General features: G+C 44.2%; 1 protein-coding gene across 4 annotated transcripts in view; it reads left to right on the top strand.

The window, feature by feature from the left end:
• Positions 1–18421, top strand: part of PCNX2 (pecanex 2) — a 300858-nt gene that overhangs the window by 261661 nt on the left and 20776 nt on the right. For all 4 annotated transcript variants that reach the window (XM_041748906.1, XM_041748907.1, XM_041748905.1 and 1 more), the window contains 3 exons: positions 4565–4818; positions 11467–11700; positions 13180–13292. In XM_041748906.1, the coding sequence (XP_041604840.1) occupies positions 4565–4818; positions 11467–11700; positions 13180–13292 (601 nt within the window). The remainder of the gene's footprint in view (positions 1–4564; positions 4819–11466; positions 11701–13179; positions 13293–18421) is intronic.

The raw sequence follows: 18421 nt of genomic DNA, 5'->3' as shown, positions 1-18421 counted from the left end.
CTTGTCATTCATTGACACCAATGGTGCAAGAGGTCACAGTGTGCGGGCGGTTGACCTTCAATGTTCCCTTGGGAGGGAATGTGCTCTAAACCCCCTGAGCCTCTCTGAGAAGACTATGGCCTTGATTTGCATTTGAGCAGCAAATTAGTGCATGTATAGAAATGACTGGGTTTTTATTTTCATATTCTTTTACAATATGATCCTGACTCTGCATCTTTTGTTCCATAGAGGAGGTGCTGAGACCTACTTAAAGGGTTTGTTAAAAACCCTCGACAGTTATGATGTCTCTGTCAAGTGGCAGTCCTTCATTACACACTGTGTCCTCAACTGGCCTTTCATCAATGTAGAAACATATCTATGCTCCTGATAGTGTTTGGTTTTACTTATCTCATTCACGTGATGGAAATCTAAACTCTGCATTGTATCGTGTGCGACAGTGTGCGCATATGCGCGCGCATACACACAGACACACACACACACACACACACACACACCCCTTCCAGTTTGTTTGATGTAAGGGGATGGGGGAACCAACCCTGACATTCAGCCCAACATGATAAATACCAGGCCTAGACGGAGAAGTATGGAGAGAGAATTTGTAAAGAAATGCAGATTTTTGAGACATTCCATTTAACTAGGTTTGCTAGTCTATTTGAGGTGAAAATTCATCCTTTCTGCTTCTTCCTTGAGTAGTCTAAAAACTGTCTCACTTCTTCATTGAAAGAGAATTTCATGCTGAATTATAAAAACCAGTGTTGTCAGTGTGCCATTTGGAGGGATGAGACATCTCCCCAACCTGCGGGGTCTAATGCCTGCAGTACTAGGGTCCCAGTGGGTGGATTGGTTAGGACACTGTGGTCATTACTCACTCTGGAAGCCCCAGCGTGTGCCACCGGAATTACTCACTGCTTAGAGCTCATGTTGTATTTCTATACATCTGTACCAGTTTTATTTTGCAGAATGAGCTAAGAGACCCTTGAAATGTTTAAAAGAGTGCTTTCAGCTAAAACCCAGAGCAGTAAAGTCTTGGGTTTCGAAAGACAAATGGAATAGCAAGATCTGGGATCAGCCTTTCACTGTTAAACTTTATGTTACACAACCTGCTTGCTTTCCCCTTTCTGATCAACTCCAATTTCATTGACTGCTATCCTAACAGTTCTGTATGTACTTTATTATTTGAAGATTGTGATTTTCCATTTCCATTGTATAAAACAAATGACCATCTCATGTGTATTGCAGAGTAGTTTAGTACCAACCTTGACTTTCTTTATCTGCCACATACATAACATAATCTGCTGTGCATTTTCTCAATAGGGTATCTGTTGCCTGTGCATGCAGTGATCTGGATTAAAATCTTTCTTTCATTTATTCATTCAGTCATCCCATCAGCTAGTTTTTAGCACCTACTGAGTACTAGACACTGTGAATAATGATATGAGGTCTTGGAAAAAATGAAAGGTATGGAAATGGATGTAGGAACAATTTTCATGTTTGAATTAAGTCTCAAAAGACATCTCAAAGGATATAGAGACTTACCCTTTTGGCCATGACTGAGTAACAAGTACTGGACTATCTATCCTTCCTGCCAGAAACAGTTTTAATACTGGGAAAAATATAAATCAACTGTTTTCAGATATCGAATAGACAGTGCATGGTTGAGAGAAAGGAGACACACAAACTAAGCTCCATAATAATTACTCTTTCTCACTTTCTGCAGGCGCTTTCTTGTATGTAGTGGAGGGGAGGGGCAACACTCCAACAGAGTGTTGAGCTAGGGAGGCAGAATCAGAGTTCTGGACTGCTAATATAGCTGGATTTTGTGGGTCAGAGTATCAGATAGGAGTGAATTTCACAGAGAAGATACTGCAAAAATCTGTCCAAGGATCATCTTGTGGTTAGATGAATATTAACCTATTGAATGTTAGAAGCAAGTCCTGACAGAGACTAGCACCTGGGGAGGTGTGAGCTAAGTAGAGAATATGGAGGGCTCTACAGTGGCAAGCCGTAGAAATTCCAGTCATCCAGTGGAGACACCTTGTTGAATGTCCCAGGAATTCAGCCAAGACCCCAGAAAGACCAAGCTTTAGGACTGGAGATAGTACCACCCTAGAGATCTACTCTAGACGGTCTGAAACAAAGATTAAAAACAAGTTTCAAAAGGACCAAGCTGACAAGCTGAGGTGCAAATAAACTGCTTAACAGAACATACTCTTTCTAAAAAAAAAGACCAAAAAAATCCAGACTATCAACACTATATAGCATCAACCATATCCAGTGTATAATAAAAGTTTCTAGATATTAAAAGAAGCAGAAAAAAAGGGATCCCATAACCAGGAAGAGAAAACAATAAATAGAAACACACCCCAAGATGTTGGAAATAACAGAAAATAAGTTTCAAACATATATGAATATATTTAGGAATTCAGAGGAAAGATTACCATGATGAATGAACGACAGAGACTATCAATAGGAAAAAAAAACCTCTAAAAATGAATAAAATACAACATCTGAAGTGAAAAATTTAGAGGGTAGAAGAAAAGATCAGTGAACTTGAAGATAAGGCAATATAAACTATTCAAACTAATGCAAATAATAAAAGTTTAAAGAAAATAAACAGAAACTCAGTGATCTGTGGGACAGTATCAAGCATTCTAATATATGTGTAAAATATATAATAAAGCCATAAAGATTTGTAAACTCCTCAGAAGTGCTGCCTACACTAACTGTCCCCTGCTTTCTCTCCCATGGTCTTGAATTCACTCCAAGCTGGCATTCCCTTCCCCACCCATCATGACACTGAAACCTCTCTAGCAAAGATTATCCTTCACTTCCATATTGTCAAATCTAACAGTTAATTCCTCATATAATTTGACCTATAAGCATCATTTAACATAGCTGATGTTCCCTCTTCCGTGAAACTCTTACTTTCTTTTAAACTTGCCTTTTGCTACTTTCTGGTTTTCTTTGGACCTCATGGGCCACCTCTATTCCTATTCAATCATTTTGTTGGTAGCACCTCACATCTCCAGCCTCTGAATGCAATGCTCAGAGCTCAGATCTCAGACCTGTCCTCTCTCCCCAGATTACTTTAAATAACCCTGATATCCTGATAACTTTCTCAGATGTTGTGAATCTCTGCCAGAACCTTTCCCCTGAACTCCAGATTTCTTAATCCAACTGTCTGCTTGACATCTCCATCTTGATTAATCAGGAACAGCTAAAACCTCACATATGCAAAAGAAAATTCCTGATCTTCCCATCTGCCCAATCTTGCCCTTTTCTCTGAATGGTAATTTCACTTTTCGCCTTGCTCAGATCAGCATATTTTGCACCATTCTTCATGCATCTTTTCAACATCTCATACCCAAATTGGTTTGCAAATCCTATCAGACCACCTTTAGAGAGATCCAGAATCTAATCACTTCTCTGTACCTCCCCCAATGGCCTTTGTCCAAATCACTGCTGTCTCATCTGTGTTAACTAATAGCCTCATAACCAATGTCCTGGCTCCCACCCCTGCCTCCTCTACAGTCCATTCTCTGGACAGCAGCCAGCATGATCTCCTCCAAAATAAATCAGAACACACTTCTCCTGAGCTAAAAACATCCAAGGGTTCCCCAACCCATCCCAAGTAGGATCTTTCCCTTTTCCTACTTCTGGTTCATACATACAATCAATGACACGACTGAAGTATTTGTGAAATATGCTACTATATATTCACAAACTGTGTGGCTGGTTTTTTGAAACCAGATGCAGGATATTCTATCTATTCCTATTAAATTTCAGTATATCCAATCCACCATCCTGTCTGCTGAGATAATTTTAGGTCACAACTCTGCATTCAGGGTGATACCAGTAACTCGTGTCATTGGCATACTGTGTATGTCTCCCTTCAAATCATTGACAAAGATGTTAAAGAAGATATTCTGTCTCATTTCTAAAAATGGTTGACACCCATAATCTTATCCTATTTGTGGAATGAACTCCTTTGGAAATGTACTCAGGCCCCCAACATCCTGCTCTAGTCACACAAGGTGAGGTGGCATGTGAGGCAGGGCGGCACACATGGTGTGCCCTTATAGTTTGGCAATGAGCTCTTCCAGGGAAAGAAGCAGGGAGCTTCCCTTCTTGAAAACACTTCAGCATGTACCTACTTAGCCTCAGACATCTCCACCTGCCACCTTTCCTTAGCCTCCTATCTGCTCAGCTGGGACCTGCAGGTTTCTACAAAAGGGAACTCAAGGGTATAACCATCCCACATTCAACCATTGGGGTCCATGAGCATCGTGAAAGTCTGTCTCCTCTAACACACACACACACACACACACACACACACACACACAATGGGGAAGAGATGATAGTCAGAATGAATACTAGTGAAGAAAAGAATTAATGATGATGAGCATTGTGACCTTTGTGGGAGTTAAAGAATTAAACAATTCTCCCGATTCCTAGACTTTCTTCAGCCTCTTCCTCTCTAATGAAGGCAAGGGGAAAATCCATTCGGAGCAGAGGTTACCCAATGACCCCTTGTATAGCTTCCATTGTGTTTGCACTTTGCCAGGAACCTACTGCCAACAGAGAGAGGTTGAGGCCATCATGGAAGGTGATGAGGAGGACAGAGGCTGTTGTTGCTGCAAACCAGGTCACTTGCCCCACCTGTTGTCCTGCAACGCCGCATTTCACCTCCGCTGGCTCACCTGGGAGATCACACGAACACAGTACATCCTGGAGGGCTACAGCATCATAGACAACAATGCAGCCACCATGCTGCAGGTGTTCGACCTCCGAAGGATCCTCATCCGATACTACATCAAGGTATCACTGCTCTGGGGCCCCAGACACTTGTCTGAGTAATCGTTTTGGGCTGGCTCAAGGGGCTCCTGAAAAGCTTTGCAGAAAGCTAGATTCTTCTCCTTATCTCCTGAATCTGAGACCCAGCTAAGTTTGGGAACCACTGGTTTTGTGAAAAATCCTCAAGGGCTTTGGTTTAGCCTGGAGTTCATGCCTTGAGTCACATTCTAAACCTGGGCACTAATTGGCAGTTCCTTTTCTTTTTCTTTTTTTTTTTTTAATTTTTTATTTATTTATGATAGTCACAGAGGGGGGGGGGCGCAGAGACACAGGCGGAGGGAGAAGCAGGCTCCATGCACCGGGAGCCTGATGTGGGATTCGATCCCGGGTCTCCAGGATCGCGCCCTGGGCCAAAGGCAGGCGCCAAACCGCTGCGCCACCCAGGGATCCCGGCAGTTCCTTTTCTTACCCAGATCTGTTTCTTCACTTCTAACACTGCAGAGCCATGGTGGGGATCGTGATGATAAATTGCAACGTCTTGAAAATATCACCAGGCCTCCGTGTTTACCTGTCAGAAGTATTGATTTAGATGCTCTGCCACTTAGATGCTACTTTAGAACCCAAGTTATTTTTAAGCTTTAAATGAAAACTCAAAAATGTCCTGATTAGGATTAGTTATGACAGCTTTTCTTCCTCATTCGTGTGGGGACTAATAAATTTTTCCCATTGTTCAGTATCCAGGTCTGCCCAGCCTGTATTCAACCTCCGAAAATGTGCTGGTTTGGAGTCAAGTCTCCTTAACTAACGTGAGCTTTGAATGACAGTGTGGAGGCCAGTAGGGCAAAGGAATTTCTAAAGGGGGAGGGACAGGTAGGAGCAGCCCCAGGCTGAGGAAGTCTGTGCTGGCTCCTGTTCTGAGGGAGCACTTTGTATAGGTGAGAGCCCTGGATCCCGGCCCTCACAGGGTCTGCATTTTAATGCCACTAACAGTGAGGATGCTTATCTGCCTGAGATCCCAGACTCCCTGCCAGCTGAGGCTGAGAGAGGGGGTCCAGCAGAAATGAGGAAATACAAAATAGAAAGATAACATGGGTGCCTGAAACTTTGGGAGTTTCCACCAACTGAAAAGGAAGATTTTAGAAATTTGGAATAGCTCCTTAGAAGGGCCCCGTGTGTGCATCGATACTGCTAAAGTTTACAGGAAACAGAAGACAGATTGTGAAAACTTGGAAGGTGAAATAACTCTTAATTACCACATCCCAAGGCAGTTGCAACAAGAAATGATTGTGAACCCCTTTCCGGTGAAGACTATTGAAAACAGATTTAGTGACTCGTACTCACCACCCTCATGCGTGCTGAAAGGATGCGTCTCCATCCATACCTCACACAAAACTGTAGGTGTTTTGCTCCGCCCTACATACACTGGGGAAGATTTGGAAAGCAAATCAGAGAGTGGTGAGCTCCTGCCTCATAACTCCATGGTTTGTTCCCTGGGCCATTGTTAACTAGACTACAAGAAGTTTTTCCCACAGAGTCAATCCTCGGCCAACTCAGTGTTGGCTCCAACTGGCAGTGGATTTGGCAGTGGGTCGTGAAAGAACTGGTACCTTCATGTGAGAAGTGTGTTTCTCTTACATCTAAACGAAGACTAGGGTGGTAGGTCTGTTGCAGAAAGTCCTAGCTAGGTGCCTTCCAGCTGCCAGCTCCACCATTTAAAGGGGCTTCCCCACCATCATATTGCAAGATGTAAGCTGATGGAAGAGAGGACACAGGAGATGAAGAGCAGGGGCCTGCACAATGGTCCCCTAGGAAGGCTCCCTGTCCCCAGTGCATCCCTGTTGTATCCCAGGTGCCAGAACGTTGCTCCCTCCCATGCCAGGTGTGAGGGGTGGGGAAAGTGCATTCTGGGCAGACTTGAACACAGATGGAAACCATCTAGAACACCCATTATTGTTTCCAGTAGAGTTTCCGCCCTGCTGCCCCTCCTCTTTGCACACACATTTCCCGCACTCCCTGCCCCTCCCCTGCCAGGCACCCTCTTCCTGCTCTTCTCTCCTCACTCTCCACCTGCTCACAAGCTGCCCTGCAGCCCATGCCGACATTCACCTGGCCTTGCTCTGAGATCTTTTCTACTCACCTTCCAGCAACTCCCTAAGCATAGGAGCTGCACACACCTGGCTCCTTTTTGGGTCCCCAGAGTTCAGTGTGATGACTTGAGTATGGAAGTGCCCAGTGCATTTTATTGGATTGCATGAGCAGAGGTGATGAATGGGTCCCGGCCATGCAGTCTGGGTGGACAAGATTCAGATGGAGGCGAGAGTCTGAATGACCTGCTGTAGGCATTCATGTTGAGAATGGGGTTCAGTACTGAGCCACATCTCTGTGAATCAGGAGCCAGCCAGACATGTGGGCCAAAGCAACCTCACGTGATAGAGCCAAGAAGTCACCATGAGTGAGACAGAAGAGAGAGAGAAGGGATGAGATACCTTTTCTGTGTGTATCTTCTTGGCTTTTCCAGAGGCCTTGGGGGCACTACCTGGGATCTGCTTTTTGATACTTCCCTCCCTTGAACTAATAAGTGAATCGTATTCACGTTCCTCCTCTGTCACTCCAAGAAACATGCCTCCTGATCCCCTGTATGTTTTCTAAAATGACCATTTGCAATCTGATAAACAAGGCCAGGATACTGTGCAAATGGTAGAGGCTGAAGGACCCCCTGCCCCCAGAACTTGCCAGGAATATTTAGTTTGTGAGAGAACAAACTTTAACTCTGTTTTCCAAGAAAAAGGGCGAGTGATGCCAACATGAGAGTTCAGATGGGGTAGAGAGGCTCAGAGTGCAATGGGTCATTACCTGGTGGGACTCTTCTCACCAGCTGGGGGCAGCCCCATGGCATCAAACTCCCTGAATAAGCCAGCTAATTATAGGTTTGCATGTCCCACCCAGAAATTCTGATTCCATGGGGCAGGAGAGGGACCCTAGCACCTGTATTTTTAAATTAGTTTCCTAAGTGATTTAATATACAGTGAGTCTTGGGAGCGACTACATGCATATTTGTGCTCAATAGAAACAGAATTCTCTTCAATTCCAAAGCAGTGCTCAGGAGCAGCTGAGATCTGGGGGCAGATGGGGCCTTATGGCACCTCCCGGTTAATTCACATCAGCACCAATGGGAGTGTTCACACCTGCTTTCTCTAAATATCACACTCAGGGCTTGCCCACCCTTTGGTGAGGGGTAGCCCAGAACTTGCACGCATTCCCACATGGAGTTAGTTAAAGAAAATTTCAGGAGTGCCAAGCGGTTCTTAGAACAGGAGAAGCAACATTCTCGGGTAAAAACGAATGAGTGTTTTCTTCTTTGGCCTTGGTTACTTGGTGAACAAAATCACCTCTGTAGTGCTGAATTGCTTCAAGTTTCAAGAGTTCGGTTTCATTCTTTTGATCATTACTATTATGATTTTTATTGGGCAGGAAAATCAAAAAGGAAGAAAAGCTTGGAATAATTCCGTTACACAAAAGGATTTTTTTTATCTCCTAATAAACTGGGTCAGTTCCGCCACCCTCTATGAATATATTTGAAATCATTTCCTTCCTGATGACTGGAGGTTTTCCCTGGTGCCTCCTCCACCTCCCCTCCATTTATTACTATTCCAAACCCTCTGAGCAGTCAAGAAGACATCAGCTTTCGGTGAGGGCCTGGCTTCCCTTCTGCCATTGTTCCTGTCCAAGGCTTTCGTAAAGGAGAGGTGCTTATCACTGGCTTTGCAGAACGGGGAGCGGAAGCCCGGGCATGTGGGGCTGCCTGCCAGGGCCCCTTTCTAGAATGTGCTGTCTGATAGAAGATGCTGATCTACAATTAAAATGAGGAACCAGGAGCATCCCTGCTGGAGGAGCCAGATACGGTGAATTAATTCAGAAGAGGTCTTGCTTTCAACATGGATCAGATTCCATGTCATCAATTCACTGGCCCCATCCTTACTTAGCAGTTTTACTTAGTGTTGTACCCATTTCATCCTGACAGATTCTAAAGGATTTCACACTGTTCACTGACTCCGTCTCTCTTGACAGAATTTCTGCCTAAGTCAAGTGGAAATGGGAGATGACTGGGTGTGGGTGTGTTCTGGAGGCCAGAGGAGCGGGTTCCCCTCACGCTCACGCAGGGCTGTGAACAGGAGTCCAGCTGGGGGGTGTGCTTGGGAGCCGACGCTGCCAGGTTTTGCCAGACCTTGGGGAGGACATTTTAACCTCTGGAATTCAAAGTCCTCGTTAACTATTCTGACTTCATTGGTCCAGAGGCTTATTTTTATTCCTCCCTAGAAATGAATGAAAAGGTAAACGTCCTTGGAGCTTTGTTTGTTGTTCTTATCTGGTACACGTAATTAGGACACAGTGGGAAAAACTAGACCAGATGTTTGCTAGAGCCAGATGTTCACATGGGCCCTGTTTCTTTGTGGCCTTTGTGACGGTCAGTGGAGATGCCATGCCTCTGGCCGGTGTCAGAGATCCACTTCTGCTTGTAACTTTGGATCAACTGCTTATGTGCCTACCTCCTAGGAGCTTTACTTTTTTCTTTTTTAAGATAGATTTATTTATTTATTTATTTATTTATTTATTTATTTATTTATTCATGAGAGACACAGACTGAGAGAGAGAGGCAGAGACACAGGTAGAGGGAGAAGCAGGCTCCATGTGAGGAGCCCGATGTGGGACCCGATCCTGGACCCCGGGATCACAACTGGAGCCGAAGGCAGGCGCCCAGCCGCTGAGCCACCCAGGCGACCCTCCCAGGAGCTTTAAATCATCCTGCCAGCAGGTAGACTATTGTCTGAACCCTCCAGGTTCAGAATTGATGTTTCTGAACATCAGATTGCTGTCTCCTGGCCTCCTGTCATCCGTGCCTCACACCTGCTCCAGACCTCACCCGGGCTGCTACATGCCAGGCCTTGTGCTGAGTTCTTCACACGCATTCTCTCCTTTTTAAACCTCAAAATAATGCAGGGCAGTAGGCTTCCCTGGTGCTTCTGTCCTTCGCACCTGTCACTCTCAGCTTCCGGCGGCCCCTTCCTCCTCACATTGAAGGGACTTCTGGGGGCAAGCGTGGCTGTCCTGGGCGCAGCACGGCAGAAATGAGCTCGTGAGCCGTGGATGTCATCTAACCCGCTCCCCGGCTTGGGGGTCAGGTGGGCTGTGAAGCCCAATAGAGATCCCAATAATGCCCCAAGGAAGGAAGGCCCCATGGCAGAGCCACAGGTGCGCCTTCCCGGAGGCCGGGCTGCTGCCGTCCGAGCAGTGGAGAACAGCCGGGCCAGACGTTCGCCTTTGCTTGGCCCCCGGCAGGGACCTGTGTGTCCGTCCGCTCACCCGCTCGGACTCCTCAGATAACCTGAAACCAGACGCTCCTCGGCAACCTCCGCCCTTGGTGCTCCAGATTTCACGTCCCAGCCAAAGGGAAGGAAGGGCAGGAGGGAGGGAGGAGGCCGTCTGGAAAGGTGTCTTGGCCCACACGGGTCCTGGGTGCCAGCCACCTAAGCCCTGGCCGGGCCCAGCCCTTTGCGTTCCCGTCGGTCTGCTCCCTTGGGAGGGATGTGTGTTTACTCAGAAAGGCCATGGATTAAGGCTTGAGGGCACGAGAGCCTGCATCCCTACCCCGGCACCAAGCCGGCCCCTGGTGATGCCGGGGGAGATGCCACGGGCCGAGCCCCCGCGCTCACGGTGCTGGTCCTCTCGCACCTGCTGCTGCTCTGCGCGGCCGCTCTGGCTGTCCGCGGACCCCTCCGGGCCAGGAGCTCGCCTTTGTGAAGGATGAATTCTTTCGCAGACTACGAGATGGCTTTCAATAAAGCTGTGACTCAGAGTAAGAAAGCCTGAGGGTGGTATTTTCGCCAGTTGGGATTCCTCAGTGGCATGTCTGATGGAGGGGAAAACACGGGTTATTTTTGAAGGCATCGCAGATGTCCACTGTCTGGGCACCTGGGAATGTGTGTGCATGTGTTTCAACAATTCTACATTGTAAGTTCTTTCCATAAGGACTTTGTAGTTTTTGTTCATTAAACATTCCTGGGCTGGGGTCCTGGGAGAGGGTCTGCCCCAGTGTCTTTTGGCTGCGTCAGCACACTTGGCATCCACAGAAGCCTGCAGTAACCCAAGGGTGTTTTTGTGTGTCTCTCTCAGAAAGGATTGGGCTCGCTGTCATTCTTCCTCACCACGGAACTTCTGTTCTGGTACATTCTGTTAGCATTCTGTTCTCACTTCCCTCATCCCTGTGGTGACCCTTAGGAGAGGACATTTTAGAATGTCCCAAGTGAGTTCTCTGCATCAAATCAAGCAGCAAAGGGGAGCCTGGGTGGCTCAGTTGGTGAAGCATCTGCTTTCGGCTAAGGTCATGATCCCAAGGTCCTGGGATTGACGCCTTGTCGGGCTCCCTTCTCAGCAGAGAGCCTGCTTCTACCTGCCTCTCTGCTCCTTCCCCTGCTTGTTCTCTCTCTGTCTCTCAAGTAAATGAATAAAAAATCTTTTTAAAAAATCCAGCAGAAAATACAATGACACCACATGTGGGGAGTTCATGTCTCATACTTCCCTGGAGTTGATTTACTTTACAAAATGTAATAAGTAAAAAGTCTTTCTGTCTTTAGAATGGCTATATGGGCTCAAAATCTTGCTTTCTCTCTGCAGAGTATAATATACTATTTGGTAACGTCCCCCAAACTTCTCTCCTGGATCAAAAATGAATCACTTCTGAAGTCCTTGCAGCCTTTTGCCAAGTGGCATTACATTGAGCGTGACCTTGCGATGTTCAACATTAACATCGATGATGACTACGTCCCATGTCTCCAGGGGATAACACGAGCCAGCTACTGTAATGTTTATCTAGAATGGATTCAGTACTGCGCACGGAAAAGACAAGAGGTAGGTCAGGGAGGTGGGGGGCCAGAGGTGTTGAATTAAATTTTAAAAACAAGGAACATTTTATATAAAGTCCATCTCCTTCTTATATTGCATGGTAGACTATAATAAAATAGAGGAGAGAAAACATTAGTATTTGGATAAATGTTTAACAGTTAAACAAAATTAAAAGGAAGAATTCATATACCCTGTCTCCAGTGAAGGAGCCTTGGAGGCATATTTCCCTCTATACTGGGCTCAGGACTAGTGCAGTTTTTAGCCTCTGCCATAGCTCTAAAACTCTGGAAGCTTCTTTGTTTAGAGTTGCTTTTTGAGATTTCCTTACAAAGGATATCTGTGCTGAAATGTGGAGGATTTACAGGAAATATTGAATCATGGACAGGCAGCCAATCTGTTTAGCAATCAGGATGGTCCAACCCACTCCTGCAGTTGCGTGTGTCTTGTGCATATTGCTCACGTGCTGGAGACACTTCTGGAGATGAATGCAGCCTCTTAGAAATGAAACCGAGGACAGTGACAGCTTCTAAAAAGAAGAGGAGGAGGGTTGGCAAGGAGAAGGAGCAAAGGGAAGAGAATGGGGAGGGAAGCAAATGGAGGGAGTCAGTTGACTTTGCTTATGGGGATTTGAAAAACTGGATTAATAAGCTGTTGATGGAGACAGTAGATTCAAGTGGAAGACAAGCTCCTCAGGTGAAGTGTGTCATTGTAGGACTTGTGGGAACAAACCAATTTACAACCCTAATCCAAGTCCTGGACCTTTACGTGAGTGATTAAAAACAGGTTGTAGAAGGAGCAGGCGGCAGAACCTGCTTTCTCCAAGGAGCAGGTGTGCTGATTTCTTAACCCATGCTTGGCCTCTTCAGGTGGCTGAGGAAGAATCTATTGCTATCCCTAGCTATCCTCGTGATGGCGACTTCCCTCATTTCCTTCATGAAATCATTTCATTTTTCTTGCAAAAGATATTTGACTCTTTCTTCTGCATCTCCCCCACCCCTCTCTTTAAGCTGACTTTGAATGACCTCTTTAATTTAGTTGTTGATTGTGGACTTATGGTCAATTCAGTGGGCTCCTTGTTCTAGGGAGAACAGAAAACCCTCCCCTGCACATGATCCCTCTACTCCGTCCCTCCCTGTTAGTCATGCCTCTGCTCTGCATTGGACAGTGTTCAGGTGGGCATTCATTTGACCATAAGCTCTGCCCATCCTCACCCATGAAATGCCATATTCAAAATCCCAGAGAATTAGGCCAGCAAGGCACATGTCAGCCTATTTTCTCCTCTAAAGTATCTTCTCCATTTCAATATTTTTCCATGTCCAACCACAAGAGAAAGTGTTTCAGGGATCAGAGATTTCCCCATCCCTGGGGCATGCTGGTAGACGGAATGACCAAATGGCTGGCCTACAAAGTCCCCTGGGATGCGATCCTGTGACAGTGCATGATGGAACCTGAGGGAAAGTTGAATGAACATCCTTGCTCTTTCAGCCCTCCAAGAACCTGGACAGTGATGAGGACTCTCCTTTAGTGACCCTGTCCTTTGCCCTGTGCATCCTGGGGAGGAGAGCTCTGGGAACGGCAGCCCACAACATGGCTCTCAGGTACCCGAAGACACAGTTGATACAGGCACTGACATTTTATATTTTTGACAGATATTTATCAGTCATTTTATTTGAAAGTTGAACTGCTTATATAAATAGTTCTTGCCATAATAAATTATGTTGGACCCCTAAGGAGGCTTTTTGATCACTGGGACCTTTGGAAGTTCTGCATGTGGAAATGGCATTAATACAGAACAGCTTAAAACCCCAGAATTCTGGGTACAGAGCCTTCGGTGTTCCAAGGGTCCTGGCAGATTTGCCAGAAAGATGAAATGAAATTATTTTTTGGAACTACCTAGCCTGGTCTCTAGCAAAATTAATGCTTAATACAGGCTCATTCCCAGGGCACCTGGGTGGCTCAGCTGGTTGGGCATCTGACTCTTGCTTTTGGCTCAGGTCATGATCTCAGAGTCATGGGATCAAGCTCCAAGTGGAGCTCCTTGGAGCTCCTTGATGAAGTCTGCTGGAGATTCTCTTTCCCTCTCTCTGCCCCTACCCTTGCTCATGCTCTTTCTCTTTTTCTCTCAAATAAATAAATTAACTGATCATTAGAAAGAAAGTAAAAGTTCATTGTCTTTTCCTGTTTTTCCACACCAAAGAAAATTATCGCATCTGTGTTCTAGTCTGGACCCTACCCTACCCTGTCTCTGCGGGGCTTTGATTAATTGGCTGTCCCTTCAGCTGTTTTTTCAAACTCTCTTTCTACCAGATCTTCCTGCTTTGTATGCAAATAGCTCAAGTTTCTCTTCTTTTTTAAACAATTGAGCTATAACTGGCATATAACATATTAGCTTCATAATGATTCAATATTTGTATATATTGCAAAATGATCACCATCATAAGTTTAGTTAACAGGCATCACCATATGTATTATGTTACAAAACTTTTATTTGTGATGGGAACTTTTAAGGTCTACTCTCTTGGCACATTTCAAGTATATAATATGGTATCCTTAACTGGAGTCACCATGCTGTACATGACATCCCGTGACCTATTTATCTTATGATTGAAAGTTGGTACCTTTTGACCCTCTTCACCCATTTTGTGCATCTTCTACCTCCTTCCCAGCACCCCCTAGTCTGTTCTATTTTTGAGCATTGTTTTTATCATTTTTTAGATTCTGTGTACTTAAGATTGTATGGTGTTTGCCTCCATCTGTCTGGCTTATGTCACTTAGCATAACACCCTCCAGGTCCATCCATGTTGTCATAAATGGTTGGGTTGTCTTTTTCTTATGGATTAATAATATTTACAAATTTTTCTTCTTAAAGAACCAAAACAAAGTTAAATTCTCTCCTGGCCTTTTCACCCTCCATCCTCTGTCACCCCAGCCTTCTGTTGCATTCACAAACAAGGTCTAGGACTTTCCATCACAAATAACACTGAGCTCAGCAGCTGCCACCACCCCACTGCCAGTTTGCCCTCTGCTCCTGATCCTCCTGTGAAGCTGCTCTCATGACTTCCATGCCACCTTCTCATCACCAGGATCATTGGCCATTTCAGACCTTTCCTTTGGTACTTAGCACCAGAGACCAGGTGTTCTGGATTCTGCTTGGTCATCAGGACCACTCTGATGGATGCACATTAAAGTCTTTGGGGGGAGGGTTAAATATCCTGGTGCCCAGGCCCTGTCCCAGTCCAGACCAGTTACACCAGTTACCTATGGTTGATATCATCTCTTCATCTCTTCATTTCTGTAGCCTTGAGTCACTAAGAGGGAAAGGTCAGCATAGAAGTAGGTGGAACATGTGATGGTAACTCTTTCAACTCTCACGTCTCCGGATTTTATGATTTTCTTCACAGGTGAGAAATGCCAAGTGACCTACCATTTTAGTGTTGAGTTAAAACCTGTTCTAGGAAATACCCCAGGGCGTAGTTGACTGTCTTCTCCTGCCCAACTCAGCCTCCTGCTCCAGCCCTGAGCGGTTCCCTCCGTGGTTGTCTGGGACCCAACTTGATGATGGAAAGCCTAGCAGAAGTCTTGTGTGTAGGCTTTGTAAAACAAGGTGATGTGGTTACAGCAGGGGCTCCTCACGAAACTGTAAGAAGGGAATGCAGTGGGGAAGGCCTTCAGAGGATTCTGGAATCACCGAATGAGTCTTCAGATAGTCATAGCATCTAGGCAGATGATCTTTTATTTGATCCACTTGAAGTTGTTTTGTTTTGTTTTTTAATAAATTCTGAATTTTCTGTACAAATTGCAGATAAAATGCTTCAAAGACTTATTCTTTCAGTTCCTACCTAAGCTATTGGCAAGGACTTCTTCAATCTTGCTCTTTGCATAGCTTGTTCAAATATTCCTGATCCAGGTGTTTCTTGCTTGGTCTGCTTTATTTATTTTTTTTTCCTTGATTAAGCACCAGGCTCACCAGCTGCTTTTTGAAACCTTGTTTTGATGAGATTTTCTTTGTTTCAAACAGTTTTTCATACTCAGTGTCAGCTCTGCTTGTTCCAAACATGGTGATGAGATAAATCTGGGAATAATATGCTTGGTACTCGAGGGAAAGATTTGATTATCTGGGACTGGTTCCCTTTACTGAGAGGTCTCATACCATAGCAAAATCCTACAGCGTGCTTTCATTTCAGTCTTTGACTAACAAAGGTAACTGATTTCACACACTGCCCTGGGCCAATGGTTTTGGAGCCTGATGTCCACAAAGTTCTGACTTAGCTGGGTGTGTTGCAGGACATGGGGAGGGACACAGTGCAAGGGTAGGTCGGAGTATGACAGGCCCCCACCTCTCCTGCCAAACAGCTGTGCTCTGCATTTTATATGCTAGAATTCAATAAATTCAATAGGTTTTGATTACAAAAAAAAAAGATTCCATAGCTCAAATGTTTAACTGTAATTTTTATAGATATAGTCAAATTCCTCTCCAAAAAAGCTGCCCCAATTTGTAGGCTCACCAAGAGTGTATTGTCATACCCTCACTAATGCTGGAGATTTGGTCTTAATTTTTCTAGTCTCATGGGTGAAAAATGATCTCATTCTCATTTGAATTTGCATTTCTATTTTTAATACTGAGGGTAAGGATCATTTTACATATTTATTGGTCACATGTTTTTTCTGTGAATTGCCTGCCTATTTATGTGCTTTACCATTTTTATTAGGCTCTTCTTGATTTTTAGGAGGTATTCTTATATTATAATCTTCATATGTGTTAAAAATATTTTCTATCAAGGTGCACTTGTCTTTATTTTTATCTATAACATCTTTTGTTTTAATTTACTTTATAATTTCTGGATTTTGTGTCTTTCTTAAAAGGGTTTGTTGTTTTTTTTTCCAGCTCTAGAATATAAAGGTAATGCCCTCTATTTTCCTCTGATACTTCTATAGTTTTACTCGTTTCTGTTTAGGTTTTGAATCCTATTGTGTCCTGGGATTTGATTTTACTCTACTTATTAAGTAATTACCTATCTTGTTACATTTTCATGGATTCTAGCAAAGGACACAAGACTCCTGGGTCAGAGACAAAGGACTTTATCTCTCATAGCACAGGGGCAGCATGAGCTTCAGGCTGTTTTTTTCTGATCTCCTTTCCCTCAAGACCCACAGGGATGATGCAGAGCACCATTTTCCATGACAGGAGAAGAGCACTTAGCTCAGGGAACCAGCAGTTTTGTAGCAGAGAGATATGTCATTTCATCATTCAAGGATACTCACTGCAATCATAGCCCTGGGGAATGGCCCAGGCCTTGCCTTCTTGGTGAAGCCAGTAGGATATGTTGCAGAAGGAGCCTGCTAGACTACTGGCTCCCAACAAATTCAAGTAGAATATATTTTCATTCATGATGGGAGGTAGGGATCCATTTTTCCCCCCAATGAATAGCTAATAGTCCAATACCCTTTGCTAAGTAGCTTCTCATTAGTGATTCAGTCAATTAGTTAAAAACACCACTAACTTGAAATACCAATTAATGTCATATGCTACATTCCCATTCATAGGTGGGACGTTGCTGGATTTATGTCTGTTAAAATGATCAATCTCTCTATTCTTATAACAAAACCACGCTGCTGGGTTTCCTAGAGTGATACATTGTTTTGAGATCTGATAAGCCTAGTCCCCCTATTTTGGCTTTTTTCTTGTCCTTTTGTGGTGGGTGCTATTCTTGCTCATATTCTCCTCAGGTGAAATTTAGAATCAATTTTATAAAAAGCTTTGCTGGCATTTTGATGGATGTTGTATTGAATTTGCTTATTGAGAAAAATACAAACATCACTCAGTAATATGGTGCATCTTTGTGATCATTCTGTTTTTTTAAATGTCTTTCAGTAAACTTTTATCATTTTTTTGAGATGTGCAATCTCTTGATGGATTATTTCTAGATATTTTTATAGGTTTATTGTTATGGGGAATAGAACCTTTCTTTCCTGGCACATTCTTGATGCAGGAATACAGCTAAGTGACTTATCTTTTTATTTGATCTCACTTTGAGCACCCCTACTGAACTCTGTTATATTCCAATTAATCCTCTTTGATTTTCTGGTAGGAACAACTGTCTGCAAATAATGACAGTTACGGCTCTTTTTCTTCCCAATATTTATCTTCACTTCTTTTTCTTATTACATTGGCTATGACCTCCAGGGCAATGTTGGAAGTCTGTGCTAGTGTCCTATTATTGCTGTAACTAATTACCACAAATGTGGTGGGTTAAAGCAACATAAATTATCTTACAATTTTGGAAGTCAGAAGTCTAAAATGGGATTCACTAGGCTAACATCAGGGTATCTGTCTGGCTGCATTCCTTCGGGAGGCTCTGAGGAGGAGAGTCTGTTCCCTGTTCTAGAGGCTGTCTCTTCCTCCATCTTTCGAGCTAGCAATTCAGCTTCTTTTGATCTCTGTCTGATTCAAACTTTACTTCTCCTCCTTCCCTCTTTCATTTATAAGGATCCTTGTGAGTACATTGGGCCCCCTCAGATAATCCAGGATAATGTCTCCATCTCAAAATTCTTAATTTAATCACATCAGCAAAATGCTTTCTGCTGTTGAAGGTAACATGTTCACAACTTCCAGGGGTTAGGATATGGACATCTTTGGGGGCACATTTTTCTGCCTCCCACAGCATCCTTACTTTAATCCACATTACAGAGAACAAGAATAATATTTTAGCATTAAAATGTAAGGTTT

This window comes from Vulpes lagopus, chromosome 3 (genome assembly GCF_018345385.1).
Source record: "Vulpes lagopus strain Blue_001 chromosome 3, ASM1834538v1, whole genome shotgun sequence".
NCBI lineage: Eukaryota > Metazoa > Chordata > Mammalia > Carnivora > Canidae > Vulpes > Vulpes lagopus.
Note: the sequence above shows the minus strand (reverse complement) of the source record. Positions and strands in the feature narration are given on the sequence as shown.